The 23,639-nt window shown below is 33.0% G+C and overlaps 2 protein-coding genes across 4 annotated transcripts in view; both read right to left on the reverse strand.

Annotated features, from left to right (window-relative positions):
• Positions 1–5,855, reverse strand: part of LOC143052595 (uncharacterized) — a 52,738-nt gene extending 46,883 nt beyond the window's left edge. Inside the window, exons 1-2 of the transcript XR_012971165.1 lie at positions 5,648–5,855; positions 965–2,576 (exon numbers count right to left, since the gene is read on the reverse strand). The gene's annotated coding sequence lies outside the window, so the exon portion shown is untranslated. Of the gene's footprint in view, positions 2,577–5,647 lie in introns of the transcript that reaches the window.
• Positions 5,856–8,916: 3,061 nt separating this feature from the next.
• LOC143052596 (tyrosine-protein kinase Fer-like) overlaps positions 8,917–23,639 on the reverse strand; it is a 43,553-nt gene continuing 28,830 nt past the window's right edge. For all 3 annotated transcript variants that reach the window (XM_076225660.1, XM_076225659.1, XM_076225661.1), the window contains 6 exons: positions 22,961–23,137; positions 20,230–20,443; positions 19,106–19,229; positions 16,104–16,255; positions 15,371–15,493; positions 8,917–14,778 (listed from right to left, as the gene is read on the reverse strand). In XM_076225660.1, coding sequence (XP_076081775.1) covers positions 14,639–14,778; positions 15,371–15,493; positions 16,104–16,255; positions 19,106–19,229; positions 20,230–20,443; positions 22,961–23,137 — 930 coding nt within the window. In that variant the 3' untranslated portion in view covers positions 8,917–14,638. The remainder of the gene's footprint in view (positions 14,779–15,370; positions 15,494–16,103; positions 16,256–19,105; positions 19,230–20,229; positions 20,444–22,960; positions 23,138–23,639) is intronic.

A 23,639-nucleotide genomic window follows, 5' to 3' on the forward strand; every position in this document is an offset into this window, starting at 1 on the left:
TCTGAAGTACATACTGAGTGTATTCTGCGACAATTTTTACATATTTGCATACAAATCTAAATAGCTTCAATTCCAAATACATTTATGATTTTGTAAAAATGTTGAACAACTGGAAGAAAACAAATTCTAATTTAAAGCCATGTTTAAGCATTTCTTATTCTATTTTAAATAGTATAAATAATAGAAAAAATACAGCATGATAATGTAGAAGACTGAACATAAATCGTTGACACTTAAAATTTCAAAAATATTGCATGCCATTAATTATGGTCGTAAGTAAAAAAAATGGCAAACAGATCTTTGGGACTGAACCACATGCGAACAAAATATTTCACCACATTAAAAATTATGGGAAGGAGACGGCATGTTTAAAAAACTTTTGAAGACTTACAGTTACTTAGCTTGAATTCGTGTTCTGCTTGATGACAGTTATAGAATTCCTGGTAAAGATATACAATGCATTGTTTGTCTTTTGCTGGTATTATGGTTTATTTGATTTGCTATTGCCAGCTTGTTTTCGACTTATGAATTTAATTCCATTGACATCGTTTGCCTGTCTTGGCAACGAAATGTTCAATTATCTCGTTACATTGATTGTCAAAGAACCAAAGCTCCATCCCCACATTGAAAAAAATCTATTCCTTGTTTTTCAATTTCCATCACAGATATCTAAGGGAGCTACCATTTGATTTTTATGGGGGGGGGGGGGGGGGGCTAGGATGAAATTTGAAGGACAGGATTTTGAGTAAAAAAAGGCAGGATAGCTAAGAAAAAAAAAAGGCAGAACCGAATAGACTGAAAAATAAAAAGGTAGGACAGAGATTACATCTAAAAAAAAAAGGCAGGACACAATTTTTCATCCTAGCCTCCCATAAAAATCAAATGGTAGCTCCCTAAGACTAGTAACTTTCAATTATCGAATGTTACAATACAAAGAAAATACAACAGATCATAAAACGTCAAATATATACAAATGCATTTTATCTATCTCTCTCGATATAAATGTGACCCGATGTGTCAGCATTTCATAAACGTGTCTTTCGTTAATGTTTTAATTAGAATTATTTTGAAGTGTTTTATTTGATGGAAAAGTTAATACTGGTTCGCCATCACATCTGAATTCTGTGCTGAAAGGTTCTGCCATCAATGAGTCTTCGTCATACTGTAGTTCTCCGAAAAAGGGCTTAGTCTTATCAGTTACAACATCAGTCTGCAGTTCTTTGTTACAAAACATAGCCAAAGTTGGACTGAAATCTGACTGCAAGTCCTTACTAAAGGGCATAGACACCATTGCTGTAGTCCCAATTGTCATTTCCTTACTAAAAGGGGTAGCCTTTAACGATTCTGAACTGGTTTGTAGGTCGTTACTCAAAGGGCGATTCCTTGCGGATTGCAATTGTTTACCGAAGGCTTCATTATCATCTGACTTAAAATTAGTCTGAAAATCCTTGAAAGGCTTTGTAGTCTTCACCGATTTATCATCAAATGACGTCATAGCCGTCATGAGTTTGGTATCAGACTGTAACTCTTTGCTAAGAGGTATAGGTACTACCTTGGTATATGATTGGTTTGCTACCAGGGAATCGGCCGCATTAATGTAGGTCTGTTGTTCCTTGCTGCATGAAGACACACACACTACAGCTTCAGAATCAGTCTGTTTATCATGACTAAATGGACTGACTAGAGAAGATCCTTCACCCGTCTTTTCTTCCGTCATCACAGGCACAGCAAGTACGGGTATTGTACCTAACAACAGGCCGAGGTCTTTTCTTTGCAAGGTTTTTCGTCTAGTGGTACTTTGTAGTGTGTTTTTCATCGCATCTTTACAAAGTTCTTCTATAAAAAGTTCGGTAGCTTTAGCAAGAACAACAACCGCTTCTTTACTAACAAGTCTGACTTCGGGATCTTTTTTCATCATCGATCTTAATCGCGGTAAGTGGATTTTTGTCAACTTTTTCTTTGGGTTCAGTGTTTTGGATGATTGAGCTTCCTCAGACAAGTCTATAAATAGTTTATTTGAAGCATTTGAACATTGTGAAATAGATTCTTGTACTAAATTTGCGGAGGTTGGTTCAATGGAACCCACGTTACTAAATGGCGGTGGATTCGATACAAGTTTTTCTGATTCTGGTATATAAGATATGTAACCATCAGAATTTTCAGCGAAATTTGGTCCTTTAGATTTTGGGATTGATCTTCTTTCGCTTGCTGCGTAATTTGGTTGTTCGCTCTTCGCTCCAGATTGATTTGTTGGAAGTGGTTTTGAAATATGTTTCTCTGATTCGGAACTGCTATCAGTTGTATATTGTGTTCCGGATACATTTTGTATCATGTCTGCTGAATCTACCACGTACGAAGGATATGCATTTCTTGTAGGTCCATTAATCTGAGACACATAAGAAGGCGTTACATTTGTTGGCGATTCATTTGATGTTATTTTAGTCTTTTCAATTGCTTCAGAATGTGATTCGTCAGTGCAGGCAGCGTTTATCTCCTGTTTTGAGGATTGATCATCTCTATTTGAGATTATGTTTGACTGTTTTATCCCGCATTTTTCGTTCTCATCCATTTAACTACTAATATCAAAAAAATAAATTAAACAATTGAAGAAGACGTCAGTTTTATTGATTTTTAAATATTGGTGCTAACTATTCGTCCTGGCAGTATGATCACAAATATAACATAAATTATGCAAATTAAACTAACATGCTAGATAAACAGGGTTTCTTTTTCTCATGTCTACAGATAAAGGAAGTAACTGGTCAAATGTTGTTTTTTCCTTCTCCTCTTTATTTTGTTGCTGTTGGTATTGTCATGTTTGTGTAAAGTCGTGTAGGATATTGCATACGGATTTTTTTTTTATGAGGTATTAAAACGTGAATTTTCCAAATAAAGGTACTAACCATAAGTGGTATTATACATAGGTTTTGCCTTTAGCGAATTTTATATCTCCGTGCTGCAATGATTTACTATACAGTCATGTTTTGTGAAATAAAAATGTATTTGGGTGTATTAAATAATAATTTTTTTTTCTTAGATTTTTGTAATATTTTTCCTCAGTTGAACTTTCTCAGCTAGTTTAATTTTCAGTTCAACTACTTTTTAAAGTTTAAAGTTCAACATTGTTTCATGCTACAAAAACCTCGTTTTAGGAAACCATACTGTGTAAAAACAAACAAGAGGCTCCAGAGAGAATGAATCCCTCACCAGTGTGAGAAATATGCTGTTTTGAAAATATTTTTACAATCAATTCTGTTTTCTTAATTAAAAATTTAAAATGTACAGTTTGCACATCTATTAAAGTTTTCGAGATAACTACCAAAATTGGAAAAAAACTCCTATAAGCAAGTTTATGATTTCAGCCAAATTGAGTATCATGCGGCAAATTTTGCTATTCCTATATATTATAGGCAGTTGCTATTTGTCCAGCTAGCCGGACGAATAGTACCAGGACTATTTGTCCGGCCAATACAAGGCGCATGTCACTATTTGTGCGTACGTGTAATATTATCTTCAGCAGCACCAGGGGGTAGCAAATGTGTGTAATCTTTATTGTTAGGGCCTAATCTTGTTCCTGGTAATTGAAATTGTTGTTTTCTGCATACTAGAATATAGTCCAATGTGGATAACGAATAATAAGGAAAAAAAATATGCATATTACATATTTTTTTATTTTTTATATAAGGAGAGAGAAGAAAGTACTAGTAAAACAAACTTTAATATTGTTAGACTCAGTAAGGCAATTTAAGTTAACGTAAAGAATTTTGTGTAGCTGAAAAAGATACAAAATTATTATGTCTGTAGCTGTCAAAGAGAATTATAGACCCATTGACATAAAGTTATCCATATTTTGAGTGAGAGATGGGAGATTTTTCTATTATGCCCCCCCCCCCCCCCCCCACGCACAAATAAAAAGTGAACAACACCGTTAAAATCTTATTCAGAAATTCTAGGTTGTTTTTTTTTAATTAACGTGAGGTGGTCGGGGTGACACGGTGTTCTCCTTTTCCCAAACTACTCTGTTCCTTTTTTCTCCTGATCCCATCTTTGTCAAGTTGTCCCGTGTATTGTATTTCATTACGCCACTTTTTATAATCCTATATCCGACATCCCCACTTCAAGTTGTAAATTCACCCCATTTTTAATCTCTTTCATAAGATTATATCATTTTTGGAAGTTCATACCATCGTATTTCATTGTCAAATTCCAAAAACTGCAAGATTTATCACAAATATTGATATCGCCGTTTTCAGGGATGATCTTAAAATTGAAAATCAGAGCCGGATCGGATTACACGCGTCCCCTTGGTGATACTGAAGATTATATTACACACACTTCCGAAAGCACCCTGTATGACATGCGCATTGCAATGGCCGGACAAATAGCCCTGACACTATTCGTCCGGCTAGCCGGACAAATAGCCACTCCGTATATTATAGTATCTGCAAAAAATCAAATATAGGGAAACATTGTCATTCAGGGGCAAAAACTCATATACAAGATCATTCAACCGAGTCGATTGACAAGTTCTTATAAAAATATTGCCATATTATTTTTTAATATATTGTGCTTAACATCCAATCTAATTAAAAACCGATCTCTCATCGCTCCTGTTTCTGATATGTCGCGTGGGAGATCTAACGAAACCGGCTTTGAGGTCACATGTGAGTGAACTAAAAGTTATGAATTTACAAAGATATGCAAATGAGTTGACGACCTATTAATAAGCCAATCAAAAAAGTTTATGAATTATTTTGACTGACGATTTCGTCGTAAATAAAATGAGTTACATCCCTTTGCCTTACGTTAAACTTCCAAGATCGTGGAAGACTCAATTTCATTGGTCGAAAAAGACACACCTACGAGGTCACTCACATATGACCTCAAAGCGGGTTTCGTTAGATCTCCCACGCGACTAGTCTCGATTACCCAGACGCATATTTAAATCTACTTTGAAAAATAAAGCGGCTGGATGATCGAGACTACCACGCGACATATCAGAAACAGGAGCGATGAGAGATCGGTTTTTAATTAGATTGCTTAACATCTTGCTCTTTATAGATTTTCTGTACCTATTTCGGTTTCTGAGAAAATACAAAAATGGACAAATGTCATAATGGATAAGACATATATGTTTTAAGGATTAAGGACAATAACTGCTATAAAAAATTGAAAACAACACATTTAATAATTTCGTTGCGTCCATAGCGATTTTCCTGATCAGTTTTAGTTTGTTACCCCGATTTTGTTTTTTTTTTCTCCATGGATTTATGAGTTTTGAACAGCGGTATACTACTGTTGCCTTTATTTAACCTACATTTAAGAATTCATTGTCATAATTTTTGGCTTACACATCAAAATCTAAGAGACCCCTGTTTAAGGTTTGTAGTTATGATCATAGTTCCAATTTTGAAATAAGCTGAATTAATAATTCTGAAATAAAATATACGGTTATGTTTGTGTTCAACATATATCTGAACATTTTAAATGGTTTTAACAACTAAAACAAACCATAATTATATTATTCGTAGACTCGACACTACGAATTTTAATAGAATTTTTTTTTACTAGTATTGTCAAAAACATTGGAGTAAAATCATTTCCACTCAAGAAAGGTGAATAAACGAATAAATTAGCTTCTACGTACATAATATTTCACTAACATAGCTGCATCGTGTATAAACAAACCTGGATGTGTGCATCCTAACTACAAACGTTTCCACGCGACATTATGACGTCGGACGTCGCTAGCCATGTGATCTGCTGGCCATCATCTAGAGACGCATTACACTTACTCTAACATAAATGACGAAAATTACTATATACACCAAAACTACTGGAACCTGCAACATAATCACCGAAGCATGATATTGAGACCACGTCATTGATATTTACTGATTTACATAAAATCCAATGATTTAATCTTGACCATAATTTCTGAAGCGTGCCACATGTGGAGCAGGATCTGCTTACATGATATACCCTTCCGGACGGCATCTGTGATCACCTAAGTTTGTTTTTGTGGGGTTCTTGTTGCTTAGTCTTTATTTTCTACGTTGTGTTTTGTGTATTATTTTTCGTCTGTTTGTCTTTTTTTTTACATGGCGTTGTCAGTTTTTTTCCGATTTATGAGTTTGAATGTCCATCTCGGGTATCTTTCGCTCCTCTTTTTAAACATGGATATATAATTAGATTCAAGCTAGGATATTTATTTTCTATAGTTCGTCTTTTCGTGCATTTTGAGGTGAAGCTACTTTGAAATGTCATTTGATACCCGAAAATGTTACATATTTAAATTACAGCTATGTATGGTATTGTATAATATATGTTGTTTTTTTTTTAAATCTTTCTTGTAAGTTATAACTAAGAGGGACCAACGATTCTGTTTAAAAAAAATAATCTTACAATTATAATTGATGGTAGATGATCCTAAAATATGAATGACTTAATTTCGAGTTTTTTTACTTGACAGATTAGTTGTTAGAAGTGCTGCTGAATCCGTTGTTCTTTTGCATTAATTTCAGAACAATATTAGTTCGAATTTTCTCAGTGATTTAGAGAGACTGAGATACATGTCCAATCGGCCGTTTCAGAATCTAAAGGACTATGGGTAATTTTATTGTTCATACTCCAAAATGAAAATGACGTCACATCATTGGAAGAATTTCCATTGTCTAGACATTTTTAACCAATCACGACGTTTTGGTGTACACTTTTAAAAATATTACCCAGAATCCTTTAGATTTAGATTCTGAAAAGGCGATATCACACATCTTAGGTCAGGAGAACTTACATTTGGGAGGTCTCAAGAACTTTGTAATTCCGCTGAATAATAGACTATCAATTTTTTTTTTATATAAATAAGGCCGTTAGTTTTCTCGTTTGAATTGTTTTACATTGTCTTATCGGGGCCTTTTATAGCTGACTATGCGGTATGGGCTTTGCTCATTGTTGAAGGCCGTACAGTGACCTATAGTTGTTAATTTCTGCGTCATTTTGGTCTCTTGTGGACAGTTGTCTCATTGTCAATCATACCACATCTTCTTTTTTATATGGATTAAGGAGTCCCCATATAACTAATTATCCACAGCCAAAGCTGTATCAGTCAGTCCCAATTCAGAAACTTTGTTTGTAGTGGATGTATGTTCATCTCCATACTTGTTGCCGATTAATATATTTAGTGTTGAATCAACTTGAAGTTTGATCTTTATACTATCTGTTGAATTAAATCACAACTTGTATAGACTTAGGGGGACGAGCAGATCGATATATGACATGGACATTTGATATTAAAATAATGATGGTTTTGTGTAATGTCCAGTTCCAAATATCTCATGCATATTAGGACAAAAGAACATTGATTGTTATTTGATTAAATTCCAGTGGCAATAGGACAATAACATGTTAATGTGATGTTCTCTGTACAAGACTGGCCCACTGAAATGGATTTTTTTTTTAATTTCTAGGCCAACATGATGAGCCAAGTTTTAATCATGCTATTAACATATGGTTTCACAAGACAATAATCAGCTGGAAGACAAGTTCCCCTAACCAGACACATTATTCAGACTGAGAGTTGAACAGTATTTACTTTTACTCCTAAATGCTGCTATCTAGTTACGGGTACTTGATAATACTCAGGAGCGGATCCAAAGGGGGGTGGGGGGGTTGGAACCCCACATTTTTTTGGACGATCAATGCATTTGAATGGTGACATGAAGTTGGAACCCCCGTGTCCTGGGTTAGGACCCCCCTTTTTTAAAATGGCTGGATCCGCCCCTGATACTCTATGTTCACAGCTGAATTCCTTTCTCAATTATGTTGTTGCGTTGCTGTCTCCTTGATATAAGCTCAACATGTTGTTCTGTTTATGAAGTGTTGGAACTATTAGAAACATAAGTATTTCAATACCCAAACAGATGGCCTAAAACAGTTTGCAAACAGCCTTTTGGAATTCATGGCTTTTGGTGCTTATCAATTTAGTTTTTGATTTGGTCTCCAACTGTTCAGATTTTAGTACATTTTGTACCTCTATAAAGCCTCATGTACAGGAAACTTGGTCTGGCTTATCAAATTTATATTAAAAAAAGAAGATGTGGTATGATTGCAAATGCAACAACTCTTTAACAAAGACCAAATGATGTAGAATTCAGCAACTTTATGACAGACATCCTTGGTGTTTTTTTTATTAGTATCAAATTAAGTAAGTTTGAACATAAAAAGACCTTCAGCTCTTTTGGTTGTAACAAGATAGTTATTTCTTAGAAGTAATGTACTATTTAGTGAACTCTTGATGTCTGCTGGGAGGGAGTTCCATCAACTTTTTCCCTTTCAGTTTGGCACTTAACTAGATGTTCAACAAAAGGTCCTTTATTTTCTTTATTCTTATTATCTATTTTGCCCCTTAATTTCTCTCCTCTTGCCTAACTCTTGATTCTTAACCTTGTTGCCCTTTATTTACTAGGTATAAGAAGATGTGGTATGAGTGTTAATGAGACAACTCTCCATCCAAGTCTCAATTTGAAATAGTAAACCATTATATTCTTGTTTTTATATAGATTAGACTGTTGGTTTTCACATTTGAATGGTTTTACATTACTAATTTTTGGGGCCCTTTAAAGCTTGCTATTCAGTGTGAGCCTAGGCTACTTGTTGAAGACTGTACCTTGACCTCCAATGGTTTACTTTTATATATTGTTATTTGGATGGAGAGTTATCTCATTGGCACTCATACCACATCTTCCTATACCCATTATAGGTCAAAGAACAGCTTTTAACACAGAGCCTTGGGCTTTCGTTCACACGGAACAGTAAGCCTGTTTTTTTGCTTATTGTTCTCTCTTCTGTAAACCCCCTCTAGACCCTCATATAGAGATACTTCACTTCTGCTTGCTTCGTTAAAACAACACTAACCAATTAATATTTTCAATACTATATTTTAAACATAAGCGTCAACAATTTACAATATATACTATTTTTCATATTTGGCAACCTTGAGTTTTTTAATATATATATAAAAGCATGAAATGAAATTACAAAATGACGTTTTATGTAGATTAGACAAATTAAATTAATAAAAAAACAATAATTCTCAAAATGAGGCATGAGACTCATTAAAAAGCATCAACAGTAAGATAAAATCTGTATAAGTAAAAAATAGACCGCATCAGGTGAATTTGTAAATTTTGTTCAAGTTGTCACTATCAACATATATATATATATAAGAGAGTGGTAAAGGGTTATTTTCTTGCAATGTGTTTTGCCATATGTATTTCATGTGCAGCCGTGTTTTGTGAAATCGGTAAAAAGATCAAGGTGCAAGACATTTTTAATTGTTGGTTCGACATGAAATGGCAACTTTATTTCGCACTCTTCTGTGCAGATACCTCTCCCCCTTGTATGCCTCTCATATAAGTACCTGATTGAAAAACAGTTAAACTGCAGAGCAATCTCTTGCTACTCAGTATGAATTGCACATACTTAATTTTTTTTTTCTAAAAGCAAACATAGCAAATATATGAACATGTTGAAAATGAAACTTTTATGGATTACTGATAAAATGATAAAATTTGACAAGGGTTAGATGCAGATACAAAATTTTATAAATAAACCTGATGTGGTCATACAATCAACAACTGAATAAGAGAGAATAAAATTAGATCTATTCTAATTGACATTTCAAATGAACTGTAAATTATTCATATATACAGTGCTATAAATTCAGAAATTTTTGCATTATTTTTTGCGATTTTTGAATAATGAATGAAATGCATGGTGAATTAAAGTGGTACCTAACACTACAGGGAGATAACTCTGTAAAGTCAGCTAAACGTTTTAATTACATTGTGTTCTACAAGGAATATTAAGCTTCTCAATGATCAAAATGAGAATTTGTCAAACTGCTATATAACCAGTGTAATTTTTCTGATAAAATGGTTGGCTCAAATTTTTTGAAATTTTTATATTTTTGTCAAAGGGTCAAAGTAAATACCTTGTCAGAATTTTATGAAAATTAAACGAACCAAATTTATTTTAGTGAAGGTGTTGGGTACCACCTTAACATGATTTAAAAAAATGCAGCATACAAACAATGCTGTAAAAATTGAATAAGGGAGTTCTTATTTTTGAGAAATCCTTTCACAATTTTCCACAATAATAAAAACATCTCATAAATTTCTGAATTTACAAAAAGAACATATTATGATGAAGTGTTTGCTCTCTTCCTCATTAACCTTCAATATGGACTTGTCATCACAAAAATTCTGTAAAACTATATGTGAAAGTATATATGAAAAATATCTCCAAATGAAATATATTGACATTACATAATTTACTGACTGAGCTACTTGATTGAGCTATATAATATCATTGTACACTATTAGATCTTGGGAAAAAATAAACAAGTAATAATAAAATAACTGATTGAAGAATTCAAATATAGAAAAATATTTAGTGAGTTCGTGGTCTAAAATTTTTCTATTTAATCATTCAAATATTCAATAATATTAAAAAAAGTTCAGGACCAAACATCTTAAAATTCTATATAAAGTTTCTTTTATAGTGAAGTACATTCTCAGAAAAAAGAGTATTTTTTTCTTAATATGAAAACAAAGATGCTTATCTTTTCAAGGCAAGATAAAAATGTCATGGAGTTTGTCAGTGTGTTCCCCTGTAACTATACCAGCTTGTAAAAATCAATGTGATCCAATTTTGTACAGGTTTGTTCCATGCACAAGATGCTGTTTTTCTGTTTTTCTGTTTTGTTTATAATGTTTTAATAAGTTATGGTGACCTTAAAAAAAAACCTTGATAAGAAAATAACAGCAACTGTGATATTGGTCATAATTAATATCAAATAGTGTCTCTTATTCTATATTGGAATTATTTAAATAGTAGGTTTCTCTAAATGAATTGGATTTTGAATAAAAATCATATTCACCTGAGAACATGTTATTCACCGCGCTAAACGTCACGTGCTTTTACATGCAACGTTATGATAAAATGTTTCATGTAAAATTTGTTTTGGTATATGTTTGTCATTAAATACATTTTCTTCTCTCCGAATATAGAATAAAACAATTACTGTCTTTTGTTTCGGTAAATATGGGTTTTAATTGACTTTTGAAAAACTGATATTAACTTCGGCCGTCGGCCTCAGTGAATATCATTTTTTTAAAAGTCAATAAAACAGCATATTTACCTTATCAAAAGACAGTAATTGTATATTATCAAAAATTGAATTATAAATATTAGTTGCCTTTTTGATTTTTTGTGAGGTTAGGTTGGTGTTGAATTGACATATTATATATCAGTAACTTGGTTATGGGTGGGTAATTCATTCGAGTAAAAAATAAAACAAAAAATTTCAACTTACAAAATGAATAAATATTATATCAGCATTGTTTTCTGCTTTGCGAGCTAATGTTTAGAACAATGTTTCTGTTACTAACAAGCATGAAAAAGAAAAAACATTAACATAAAAACAACAGTCCATTTGCCTTAAAAAATATTGTATTATAGCTTTAAATCATGCTTGAAATTGTCTATTAATGTGGAATCATTTGTGTTTGGGGGATTCCAAATTTCATGGATTTTGAAATCATCTTTTTTATGGAAACCTTGATTTTGTGATTTTGACAAACTCTACATTCTTGAAGAATCTTATAAATTTTGATTCAGCACTATACCAGCAAAATCTATTAAAATAAGTACCCCCCAAAAATTAATGAATCCACTGCATTATCTTGTGACAACATGCCGTCTAAAGACCAAAATTACAAGTAATATGTCTAGCTTACTAGAAAAACAGTCTAGCTTAAAAAAGTTCAATATTAATTATATATATATATGGTTTTTAATAAATTTACTTTTTTGTTATAAGAAAAATACATACACTTTTAGATTGTTCGAAAAAAATTAGATACAAAATACAATGCTAGAAAAGTTGTATGTAAAAATGCATAGAATAAGAAAAATATCACAGAATGAAAAAAATTTAAGCAAACACAAAGATTACATAAAGTCTAACATTGAAAAAGATGTAACTTCATGACACAAAATACACTGTAAATAAATATTACAAGATGAGATTTTTCATGTACAATCACATGAATTTTTGTATGTCACAAATTCATATATACATGTACATGTTTCAATTCATGTATAGATACTAGACCACTTTCAAGTTTTGTCCTTCATCATAAACGTTTGTCAATTATGAATGCTTGTATGACATCATTTCCCAGATAGAGGGTGTCCCCTGTATCCCTGCTCATTTAAGGTTCATCAAATGTCTTCCAGATTGTCATTATGCAGGATAAACTAGAAATAATGTTTGTTCCATACATACCTAATCACTTTTCCTTAATGACAGCAATGCTGATTATCCATTATAAGAATTCAATTTGCCGAATAATTTGTGTAATACAGCATTACATTTTTTCAACTGATCCCTCAACATGGGAAGGGAGTGACGACACCCCTAAAGAATGAATGATCTTTACTTTAACCAAACTCTTTGGAGGAAATAAAAAGAACTCGAAAGTGGTCTATTAAATGGAATCAATGTCTTAATGATGTGTAATTAATCATCAGTTAAAAGTTAAGTAAAATGAATTGAAAGGTGAATTTATAAAGATTTTATAAAATTATGACAGGCTGCCCTTTGTATTGATTAATATAAATCTAAACAGGAAGGGTCATCTTTATGTAAAAGTAATGTACATATTGGTCGGTCTGTAATGTGAAATGGTAGTCTACTGCTAGCTGTTAGTCTCACTTTAATCTTAATGACAATTTCTGTATTAAATACAACATATGAAACAAAAATGTAATTTAGTATTGTGCTACAAGATTTTCCTAGGTTTAAAATAAGTTGTTCCTTGTCTTGTCATCCTATGCATACCATACTTGAAACTCAAACTATCTAAACAGGAAGTGAGTGTAAAACAGATCTGAAAATAGCACATGCATCACAACCGATCACTGTTGGGCTGCTGACCAAATATGATGGTTCTTTTTTCTACAGTGGCGGATCCAGGGGGAGGGTTCCAGGGGTTGGAAACCCCCATTTTTTTTTGGACGATCAATGCATTTGAATGTGGATAAATTGGCTGGATCTGCCCCTGTTTTATGTCAACTGTCCTGAGATTTAAAAGATTTAATGTGATAAATCCACTTCCAATATAAAAACCCTGTATAAGGCACAATTGATTAAAAAATATGAATACTGTAAATACCCCAAAAATTAGGGTATATATATTTAGATGGTTGAACAATGTACAAACATGGAGGATTAATTATTGCAATTTTAGGGAAGGCTGCATGTTGAAAATGCTATCAAAATTAAAAAAAAGAACTTTTTATTTTTGCCACACTTATGCTGTAACAATGTTTGCAAGGATAAAAACCTCCAAAAAAATTCTGAATTTCATAGTATACAGCAAAACAAATGAAAATGAACCTGGGAATTGCACCTTTGTTTTTTAAAGATCGTAAATAAGATTTAAAAAAAATCTGTAAAATTATCTCAATACAAAACAGTTACAGAAGGCTAAATTTCATGTAAACACTGCTTAAAACATCTACATAAAATAAAGAGTTTTAATGATTTTTTTTAATTAATCCAACTGGAAAACAAGATTGTTCTAATATACAGAAAAAACAAATGTTTTCAAAGACAAAATAAAATAAGAACATCCTAATTCTTGAAAACAAAATAAAAATAAACATTCCTGTCATCGTCTTATTTTCAATATTTTGCGTAACATCACAGTCAGCTTTATTGTATCATCATATTTCTTGATTTTTTTTTACGTCAGACATGACCATATTGTTTGAACTCAAAGATAAATATTTTAATATCAAAGAAAAAACGCAAGCACTTATTTCAAATTGAACATATTTGCTTCAATTCTATAATATATCAAGATCTTCAATACCAGCAACATAGCATGAATGAACAAGACCTGAGCTTATTTTTCGATCAACATACATTTATATCAAACTTTCCATATTTCTCAATTTCACAGTATACAGTATATAGAAAAACAATTCAAAACAAAAGTGGCACACTTAAATGTGCCATTATATCATTGGCATTAGACAATATCTGTTTGCAAATTACAAGAAAATGTTGAACATAAACAGGTGATGCACCATTTCTTTTTATATATAAAAAAAATTTGCCCTGAAATATTGGAAAAATAACATTTGTTGATATTTTTCATCGGGTAGGTGGGAGTTAGAGGTTTAGTTAATATCTGGTTAATTCATCAAAATTTAAATTTAAAAGATTTATGGTCCAAAAATTTAAAGAGAACGAAATATTCCAAAAAAGTGAAGAATAGATATTAATAGAGTAGTAAAATAATTAGAAATGGAGATCCCCTAAAAAATATCTCACAAAGTGGATTTTTCAGAAAAGTTGAATTGCTTTACCCCAAAATAGTCTGTGATTTTCTATTCCTGAAAAATCAACTATTGTGTGTATGTATAAACTAAAAGGTTTCCATAGAAACAGTACCACATTAAAACAAGTTATTTCTCAGTTTTCCCAGTACATGATTTTGCATTAAAAATTACATAGCTGTACAGAGCACTTAGTTTGAACAGTATCACAATTCAGCTGACTCCATTGCTACAAGCTATGGTGTATAGATTTCAGTTCTTTTCTGATTGCTTCAAAATGTGGCCTTTCTGTTGGGTTATATTCCCATATCTTCTTCATTAGGGTATATATAGCTTCTGGTGTTCCCTCTGATGCTGGCATTCTATATCCTGAAGGGATAAAAAGTTATAAATAGAATTGGGTGTTCTCTCTGATGCTGACATTCTATATTCTGTAGAGTAAAAACAAGTTATAAATAGAATTGGGTGTTCTCTCTGATGCTGACATTCTATATTCTGTAGAGTAAAAACAAGTTATAAATAGAATTGGGTGTTCTCTCTGATGCTGACATTCTATATTCTGTAGAGTAAAAACAAGTTATAAATAGAATTGGGTGTTCTCTCTGATGCTGACATTCTATATTCTGTAGAGTAAAAACAAGTTATAAATCGTATTGGGTGTTCCCTGTGATGCTGCATTCTATATCCTGTAGGGAAGTATCAATAGTATATGGTGTTCCCTCTGGTGCAAGTATTCTATATCGTGTTAGAGTAAAAAGAAGTTATAAATAGTATTTCATTTGTATTTGGTGTTTCCTCTGTAAGGAAAAATTCGAATTATAAATATCCTGTAGTGGGACCTCAGAAAAATGTGACAAAATTATTTTGTTAGATGGACGGTTGGACAATATGATAAAATATAACCCCAACTAAAGTGACCTATAATAAATCCACAAAATCACTCTTAAGAATATATTTATACCTGCATCCACCCTTTCTCTGGCTTGAGCATTTGACATGCCTTGGTATGGGGTTAATCCACCAGAAAATATCTCCCACATTAATATACCAAAACTCCATACATCACAAAGTGACGTGTATTTACCTGTTAAACAATAGATAATATTATCATAACAAACATTTATTATCCATAAAAAGTAAGTAAACTTATAAATTAAAAGATTTTTTTAGAGTATCTTCATTTAAGTTGAATGTTTTAAAAGAAAAAAAAAGCCATTATTGCAGTAGTTGGACAAGTTAAATGAAATGCACCATACAAATGATTCTATCAAAATTTAAATAAGATTTTTGTGTTTGTGTGACACCTATATCATTGAATTTTTTTTGCAGTAATATAAACATCATAGCAAGTACATAGATAATGTGTCATTTAGACACAGATGATACCCCCACTTGCATTTAATGTGATAGAGGGATATAATTACAGGACTGTAAAAGTGATGCAAACAAATTCGATCTTGATTTGTGTTTTATAGTCATAAGCATTGTGTATAAGTTTCATAACATTTGGTTGCGACATTGGATGAACATTTAAATCCTTAGGCATAAAATTCTGATTTTATAATAACCGACATACAGATCGACATAGTTAAAGCAGTTTACCTCATACTTAGCATGGAATGTATAATAAATACTTATTTTTATAACGCGTGCAAAAATATTACTACAGTAATAGTTCAATAAGCTAAACCTACCATACAATAAGGCCTCCGGTGCTGTCCATTTTATTGGGATTTGTTTCAGTCCATCTGATACAGTATACTCCTCCTCTTCTCGGGACATACCAAAATCTGATATCTTGACAACATTGTTGTCACCCACTAGACAGTTTCGAGCTGCTAGATCTCTGCAAAATAAGTCAGTCAGATTTATATAAGCACAATAAATTAATATTAGGTAATTGCTGAACTTAAAGGTCTTTTTAAAAAAGAAAAACTTAACATGCTTAACAACATCAACATCTTTTATTTCTTATCACATGAAAACACAAGAGTGCACACACTGAAATGTCTCGCCTTCTATACTAATCATTGATATTATGTTGATAGTCCTAAGTATAAAGCTTAGCTTTATAACAACTGTCACATAAACTTAACATTAACCAAGATAACTAAACAAAGACCAATGAACCTTGAAAATGAGGTCAAGGTCAGATGAACCAAGCCAGGCAGACATGTACAGCTAACAATGCTTCTATACAACATATATAGTTGACCCATTACTTATAGTTTAAGAAAAATAGGCCAAAACACAAAAATTTAACACTGTACAATGAACCGTGAAAATGAGGTCACGGTCAAATAAAACCTGCGCAACTGACATAAAGATCATAAAATATTTCCATACACCAAATATAGTTGACCTATGGCATACAGTATTAGATAAAAAGACCGAAACTCAAAAACTTAACTTTGACCACTGAACCATGAAAATGAGGTCAAGGTCAGATGACATCTGCCCGCTAGACATGTACACCTTACAATCATTCCATACAACAAATATAGTAGACCTATTGCATATAGTATGAGAAAAATACACCAAAACACAAAAATTTAACTATAACCACTGAACCATGAAAATGAGGTCAACGTCAGATGACACCTGCCAGTTGGACATGTACACCTTACAGTCCTTCCATACACCGAATATACTAGCCCTATTGCTTATAGCATCTGAGATATGGACTTGACCACCAAAACTTAACCTTGTTCACTGATCCATGAAATGAGGTCGAGGTCAAGTGAAAACTGTCTGACAGACATGAGGACCTTGCAAGGTACGCACATATTAAATATAATTATCCTATTACTTATAATAAGAAAGAATTCAACATTACAAAAAATTTGAACTTTTTTTTCAAGTGGTCACTGAACCATGAAAATGAGGTCAAGGACATTGGACATGTGACTGACGGAAACTTCGTGACATGAAGCATCTATATACAAAGTATGAAGCATCCAGGTCTTCCACCTTCTAAAATATAGAGCTTTTAAGAAGTGAGCTAACACCGCCGCCGCCGCCGGATTACTATCCCTATGTCGAGCTTTCTGCAACAAAAGTTGCAGGCTCGACAAAAATCATTAACAGTCCAGGCCAGGGCAGCTAACAGAGGGGTTCCTGCTAGAGACCTTTAAACAACCAATTCACAATCAAAACAGCTGAAAACTTAATTGAGGACTTAAAATTTTTCTAAAACGATTATTTGATCATGAAAATTCAGAAATTAACCATAAGGCTTCCTAACTTAAAAAGTCAAATTTTGAGATGTGCCAATTTATATTCTGAATACCACATAGCATTTTTTTACCTAGTACTGTGAAAGTACTTTAATTCGTGGGTATCAATTTTCGTGGTTTGAGCAATATTTACATGTTCGTGGGTTTTTAAATTCGTGGATTTTAGTTTTCTAAAAAAAAAAAAAAATATTGAAAAATTAAAGCTTTTAGAAAGAAGGTTACAAATAGTCTGGATTGAGGGTAATTGCAAAGTAAACATAGACCCGTGTAAATCGTAGTGATAACACTAATTAACCCATGGTAAAGTGAGACCATCAAAGGTGTTAATTAGGCCATAAACATGTCACCTAAAGAAAACAGTAACATAAACAAATGCTATAAACGTATCTTGAGTTGTCAAATAATTCTTACCAAAATCAAGCCCAGCATGAAATTATTATTTCCCATATGTACGAGAATTATGAGAATTAAAATGAACACTTTATCATACTAGCATATCAATACCGGAAATCTGACTTTCATCGATCAAAAATATTTTTTATGAGAATTAAAAGATCAAAAGTTGTACAATTTAGATTATAAAAGATTAAATGGGTATAATCCTGCATGCAATTGTAGTTCTGTGACTGCTATTAAAGTATTCTTAGATTTTGCGTTATTTAATATATTATCTAGATCATATCAGTACTCAAACCTACCGATGGGGATCTTTCCATGTCTCGATTTGGACAATGGTTGTTTTATTTCGTTGGACACTTAAATTCGTGGATAGAGTCATCCACGAAAACCACGAAAATTGGTACCCCACGAATAAAAGTACTTTCACAGTATATGTGTTTCTAATTAAACAAAATTTATCGGACCATGGTACAAATGGTAGAGTCAAATCATTTCCATTCATTTCCATGGAAATGAGAAGCACCAATGCACTGCATGTACAAGTGCATATCAGATATAATTGTCCTAGAATATAACATGTAGTTCTTCTTAGGAAAAAGTAAGAAGAACAAAGTAAAGTTACAATAATGAGGGGGAGGACAGGGGTAAGGGAGACAGGGAGAAAGGGGGTAGGAGAAAGGAGAAAGGGGGTGGGAGAAAGGAGAAAGGGGGTAGGAGAAAGGAGAGGAAGGCTGGGAGAAAGGAGAAAAAGTTGGAGAAAAAAATAAAATATGAAAAAATAAAATATCTCTCTTTTTTCAGGTAAATTAAAAAAAATAAAATAAGGAGAAGAGGGGTAGGAAAAAGGAGAAGAGGGGTGGGAGAAGGGAGAAGGGTACCCCCCTGTCCTCCCCCTCAATAATACCTAACTCCACAGAAAGTTCCAAATCAAATAGTACAGGCATTTCCTTAAGTAGAAAATAGTAGATTTAACCTAGTTTTATAGCTAGCTAACCCTAAAATAGAAATGGTCTAATCACAAATGTTAACAGTTCTTGATGGTGTTATTTATTTGTCCTTACCTATGGATACAGTTTTTATTTTCCAGATATGCCATTCCGTTAGCAGCATCTTCACACATCTTTGTTAACTGTTTCTTTGATTGAGTTTTTCCATGTTTCCGTAAATAACTTAACAGTGCACCACCTGAAAAGATTTATGATTCTGTCTTAAAACTTCAGTTAAATAGCACTTATAAACTTCTTATATCAATTCTTTTGTCAACATAAATAGCACTTCTCTGGTCAAACAATTTTGTCTTTTTAAAATTTGCAGAAATAAAGAAACTACAGCAAGACCATGATGAGTCAAAATCAAACTGACCCAACATTATCTGTACATTCGTAAATCCAAGGTGAGAATCACAATTCATCTGAGGCTGCATGTTGTGTCATGTTTTCTCATTTCTTTTTACTCCTTTTTATTGTCAACCTGATTTATAAAAGGAGAAGACCAATTCAATATTCCTAATTATTCAGTTTTATTGTAGTGTTTCATAATCTTGGTATTTTCTGTTTTTAGGTTTTTGATTGCAACCTTTCAGAGGTGAATTTAGGGGGCCCTTTTCTGGGAAAAATTTGGTTGATAATATAGGGAATCACTGAAGCATGAAGCATGGGCCCCACTTATGAAAATTTCTGGATCCACCACTGCCTTAGCAACTTTACCCACTTCTTTCCAACTAACTTAAGATATTTACTTGATTGATAGTGTTTTGGAATATGTTAATAATTTTACAGTGCAGTAGATAATGAATAAATCAGTGTAAATAACTTTACCAATGTTCCAATTTTTTTTATCAAAAGTATATATTTTATACAAGAAGAAAGTAAGAGTAAAAAGGCAGTTCCACAATAAATGCATGAAGACAGAGTAGGACTGTGAGGCACTCTTTTAAGACCCAACTACCTTTTACTTATAATTCTTACAAAATTCTATTAAAAATGCAATCATCCATATTTATTTAATTGAGTGCCTCCAATTCCCTCATCCAAAAACTAAAGAACAGACATTAAAAGGAGAAAAGCCAGTCAATTAATACTGTGCAGTGGTGTCCTCTTATTCCTAAAAGAAACCAACAAAATATGAAGGAATACATATATAAGAATAGAAAAAAATACCAGCCACTAATTCTACTTCCTCCTACCTGCCACATATTCCATCACAATCATTACTGGTTGTCTCTGAGCAGCTATTCCAATGAACTGTACAATATTAGGATGATCATATTGTTTTAAGATCCTTCCTTCTTGTAAGAACTTCTTCCTCTGATCGTCAGAGAGCGTATCTCGACAAGTCTTAATAGCCACAACCTGATTCTTAGGTTTGTATAACCCTTTGTATACCTCACCAAAATTACCCTGAAATGTAAAACTATTTTTTAAAGTAGTGGAAACAAGTGAAACTACCAGCTACTGCTCACTGATTGACGCTGTTTTAACACCACTTTAAAGTGCCACCTTTTGGCTTTTTTGTGGAACCCAGTTTTTATTAGTGGAGGAAGTCAGAGTGTCTGGAGAAAACCACTGACCTTTGATAGGAAATAGTGCTCATTGATGATACCCCAACCCAAATAATTTGGTAAACAGCAAGTCGCTGAATGATGAATCTATAAATGCATCACACATAATAGCTCACTTAAATCAACCCTGAAACCAAATTTCAGAAACCCTTATGATGTAGTTAAGCTGGGGTCACACATTCACGATTTTTACTGCCGTCCTTGACAGGACCATTCCCGAATAAAATTGATTAAAAGTCTGATCAAGATCCTATGAATCATGGATGGAAATTCAAACTTTAATTAAAATTTGTAAAAAAAAAAATTAATCACGACAACAATCAGATATTGTTCAGGAAGCGTCGATATTCAACCGTTTCCAAGCGAATTTATCCCGATAATCCGTTCTAAATCCACTTCTAATCCGATTTGTATCTTTCACCAGGTAAAATTCGACCGAGTCTATCATGACTGCGTCCCGATTCTACCGAATGTAATCCGACAGAGATCAGATAGTGACAAGACAGTGAACCGACGCTGATGGAAGTTATCCGTTCGAAAACTGTCATTATACTCGGGATGATCAGGTACTGTCGAAACGTAATCCTATCACGGTCCGCTCTATCGCATTGAAAACGGCTTTGTCTGGTCTCAGTCGTATTGTATTCTGTAATTGTCGGGACTCTGACGTGGGTATCATTGATGAATTTAGAATTAATAATGGGACTGTTTCCGAACGGTTTCGGCAAAAACGGTTCGCAATCGACAAGATCTGGATGCAATCTGGACTCAATCGACAGAAAAACAGCAATGAAAAATTTCTCCAGATCATTCCCGTTCCAGAGGACACCGTCCCAAATACACAGAACATTGCTAGGAATTCGATCCGATACAACAGAATCTGTCACGACATAGGCACGATTGTAATTCGACTAGACAAAATCGGCTGAGTTTCCCGAATGTTACGGGACGCACCTAACTGTCGGGGTGCTTTGCCGAACTATTTGGACCCTTCCCGACCAGTAGGAATCTGTTACGAACTAAAACAACTGCATTCAGACAATAATAGGACATTCCAGATAATTGAGGATACTAATCCGACTTTTTCACTTTTCGTGTCGTATCGCTGTCTGATCTCAAACGGGAGCAATAATGGGCAATGTGTGAACCCCGCATTACTGAGAAAAAAGCAATGAAAAATATTTGTGGGATGGTTGGACAGACTGAGGGACAGACAAAGGCAAAATAGTATACCCCACTATTTCAAATTGGGGATATAATTTAAAGCAGTGGTGTAATTATTGTTTTAATTTCTAAATGGAATATGTTTGTATGTATGAATGATCTACAATTATCTAAGTAAATCAGTAAATCTCACAACAAATTTCATATAACATCCTGGTAAACAGGAAATTTCAAGATACCATCTTGTTTCTAGAAATTATAGTATCTTATCCACAACACAATCTGTGGGAGAATCATTTCAGACAATTTAAACATATTTGTTTATATCGGAATGGTAAACAAGTTATTACAACTTATATATATTAATCCCTATCCACCTTGTAGTCATTAGCCTGCAATTTTTTCGAAATCTACAAAGGTGTCTTTTACTTGCAAGAGATATTGCTCTCTCTTAACACAGGTCAGCCATTTATCATCCCCTTCCGACAGACTATCATCGTTTCTCAAGACCATACTTGCAAATGGTGTCAAGGGAGAGCCGAAAATTACGTCCCTGAAATTTTCTCACCAGATTAGGGATCAAACCAGGAACCTTTGTGTTTGTAGTCTGATTGCTAACCACTACACCATGGCTCTCTATAGATTCAAATTGAAGCATTACACCATCACATTACAAAGATACTTAAAGGCATGGAGGGGAACACTGAATAAACATAAAGCTTTTTTAAAGAATAAAGAATACAAGATGGATATATTCAAAAATAAATAAAAAATAAAACAAGTCATTCTCATTTGAATTTTCATACATGAACCTGTTAATCTAAAAAATTAAAATATAGGCCATGACAGTAACATCATCAATCTCAATTTGTTTTTTAATGAATGAGTTCAAACTGACCACAGGTCAATTGGTGTAAATTATGTTATTGAACAATCACAAAGGCATTTTGATACAGGTAATGTAAGAAAAAGTCCATGGATTTGAAAGTCAATGTTTAGCTCATGAAATATATAAGCCAATTAGGTGCTTTGTTTGGTGAATTATTCAATTTCTATAAAAATTAAGAATGGAAACGAGAATGTGTCAAAGAGACAACCGCCCAACTAAAGAGCAGAAAACAGCCCAAGGCAACCAATGGGTCTTCAAGGCAGCAGTATTTTGACCATGAATAGTTATTTGAATAATTCATACATTGCCTATCTTCATCTCTAAAGCTATATCATCATTATTTAACTGCCATAGTTCTTTGATGATGGGATTACTAAGTATACACTGAGACTTAGCCGTCACAATGGTCCCACTTTTATACTGGACTGTCACTAACTCTGGAATGGTCGGGTAAGAATCTCCTTCAAACCTCCATCCACCCTGAAATAGAATGGTAATGTTCAATCAGGTGCAACTTTTCTAGATTTTTATTTAAAGCAGATTTTGTCCAACCCTAAAATCTAATATCCATAAAAATACAAGTTTTCCACATTCCACGAAAATAAAATGAATCCACAGTTTCACGATCATCTGAAAAAAAATAATGACAGAACAATTTTGCTGTTATTTTTGTTGTGGCATTTCTGTTTCACTCATGTGTATCAATGTTGCCTAGTATTTTATAATCTATTATGCTATTGTATAGTGCGTTACTCTATCTTGTTGTTTTTTACTTTTTATCAGACATTTGGAATCCTCTAGTTTTATCCATGCAGTCCAAATAAAAATTTTGACACTGACTCCTACCTTTTTATTGCATATAGGTTTCTAAGTCATTTTTCAAAATTTTATACAATACTTGTTCTTTTTTTTTGCTTTTGAAAGGAAAAAAGTCATGAAGGTGTCAATGTCAAATGTATGAAAAATCTACAGAAAACCATTT

Source organism: Mytilus galloprovincialis, chromosome 11, assembly GCF_965363235.1.
Source record: "Mytilus galloprovincialis chromosome 11, xbMytGall1.hap1.1, whole genome shotgun sequence".
In the NCBI taxonomy this organism is placed as follows: Eukaryota; Metazoa; Mollusca; class Bivalvia; order Mytilida; family Mytilidae; genus Mytilus; species Mytilus galloprovincialis.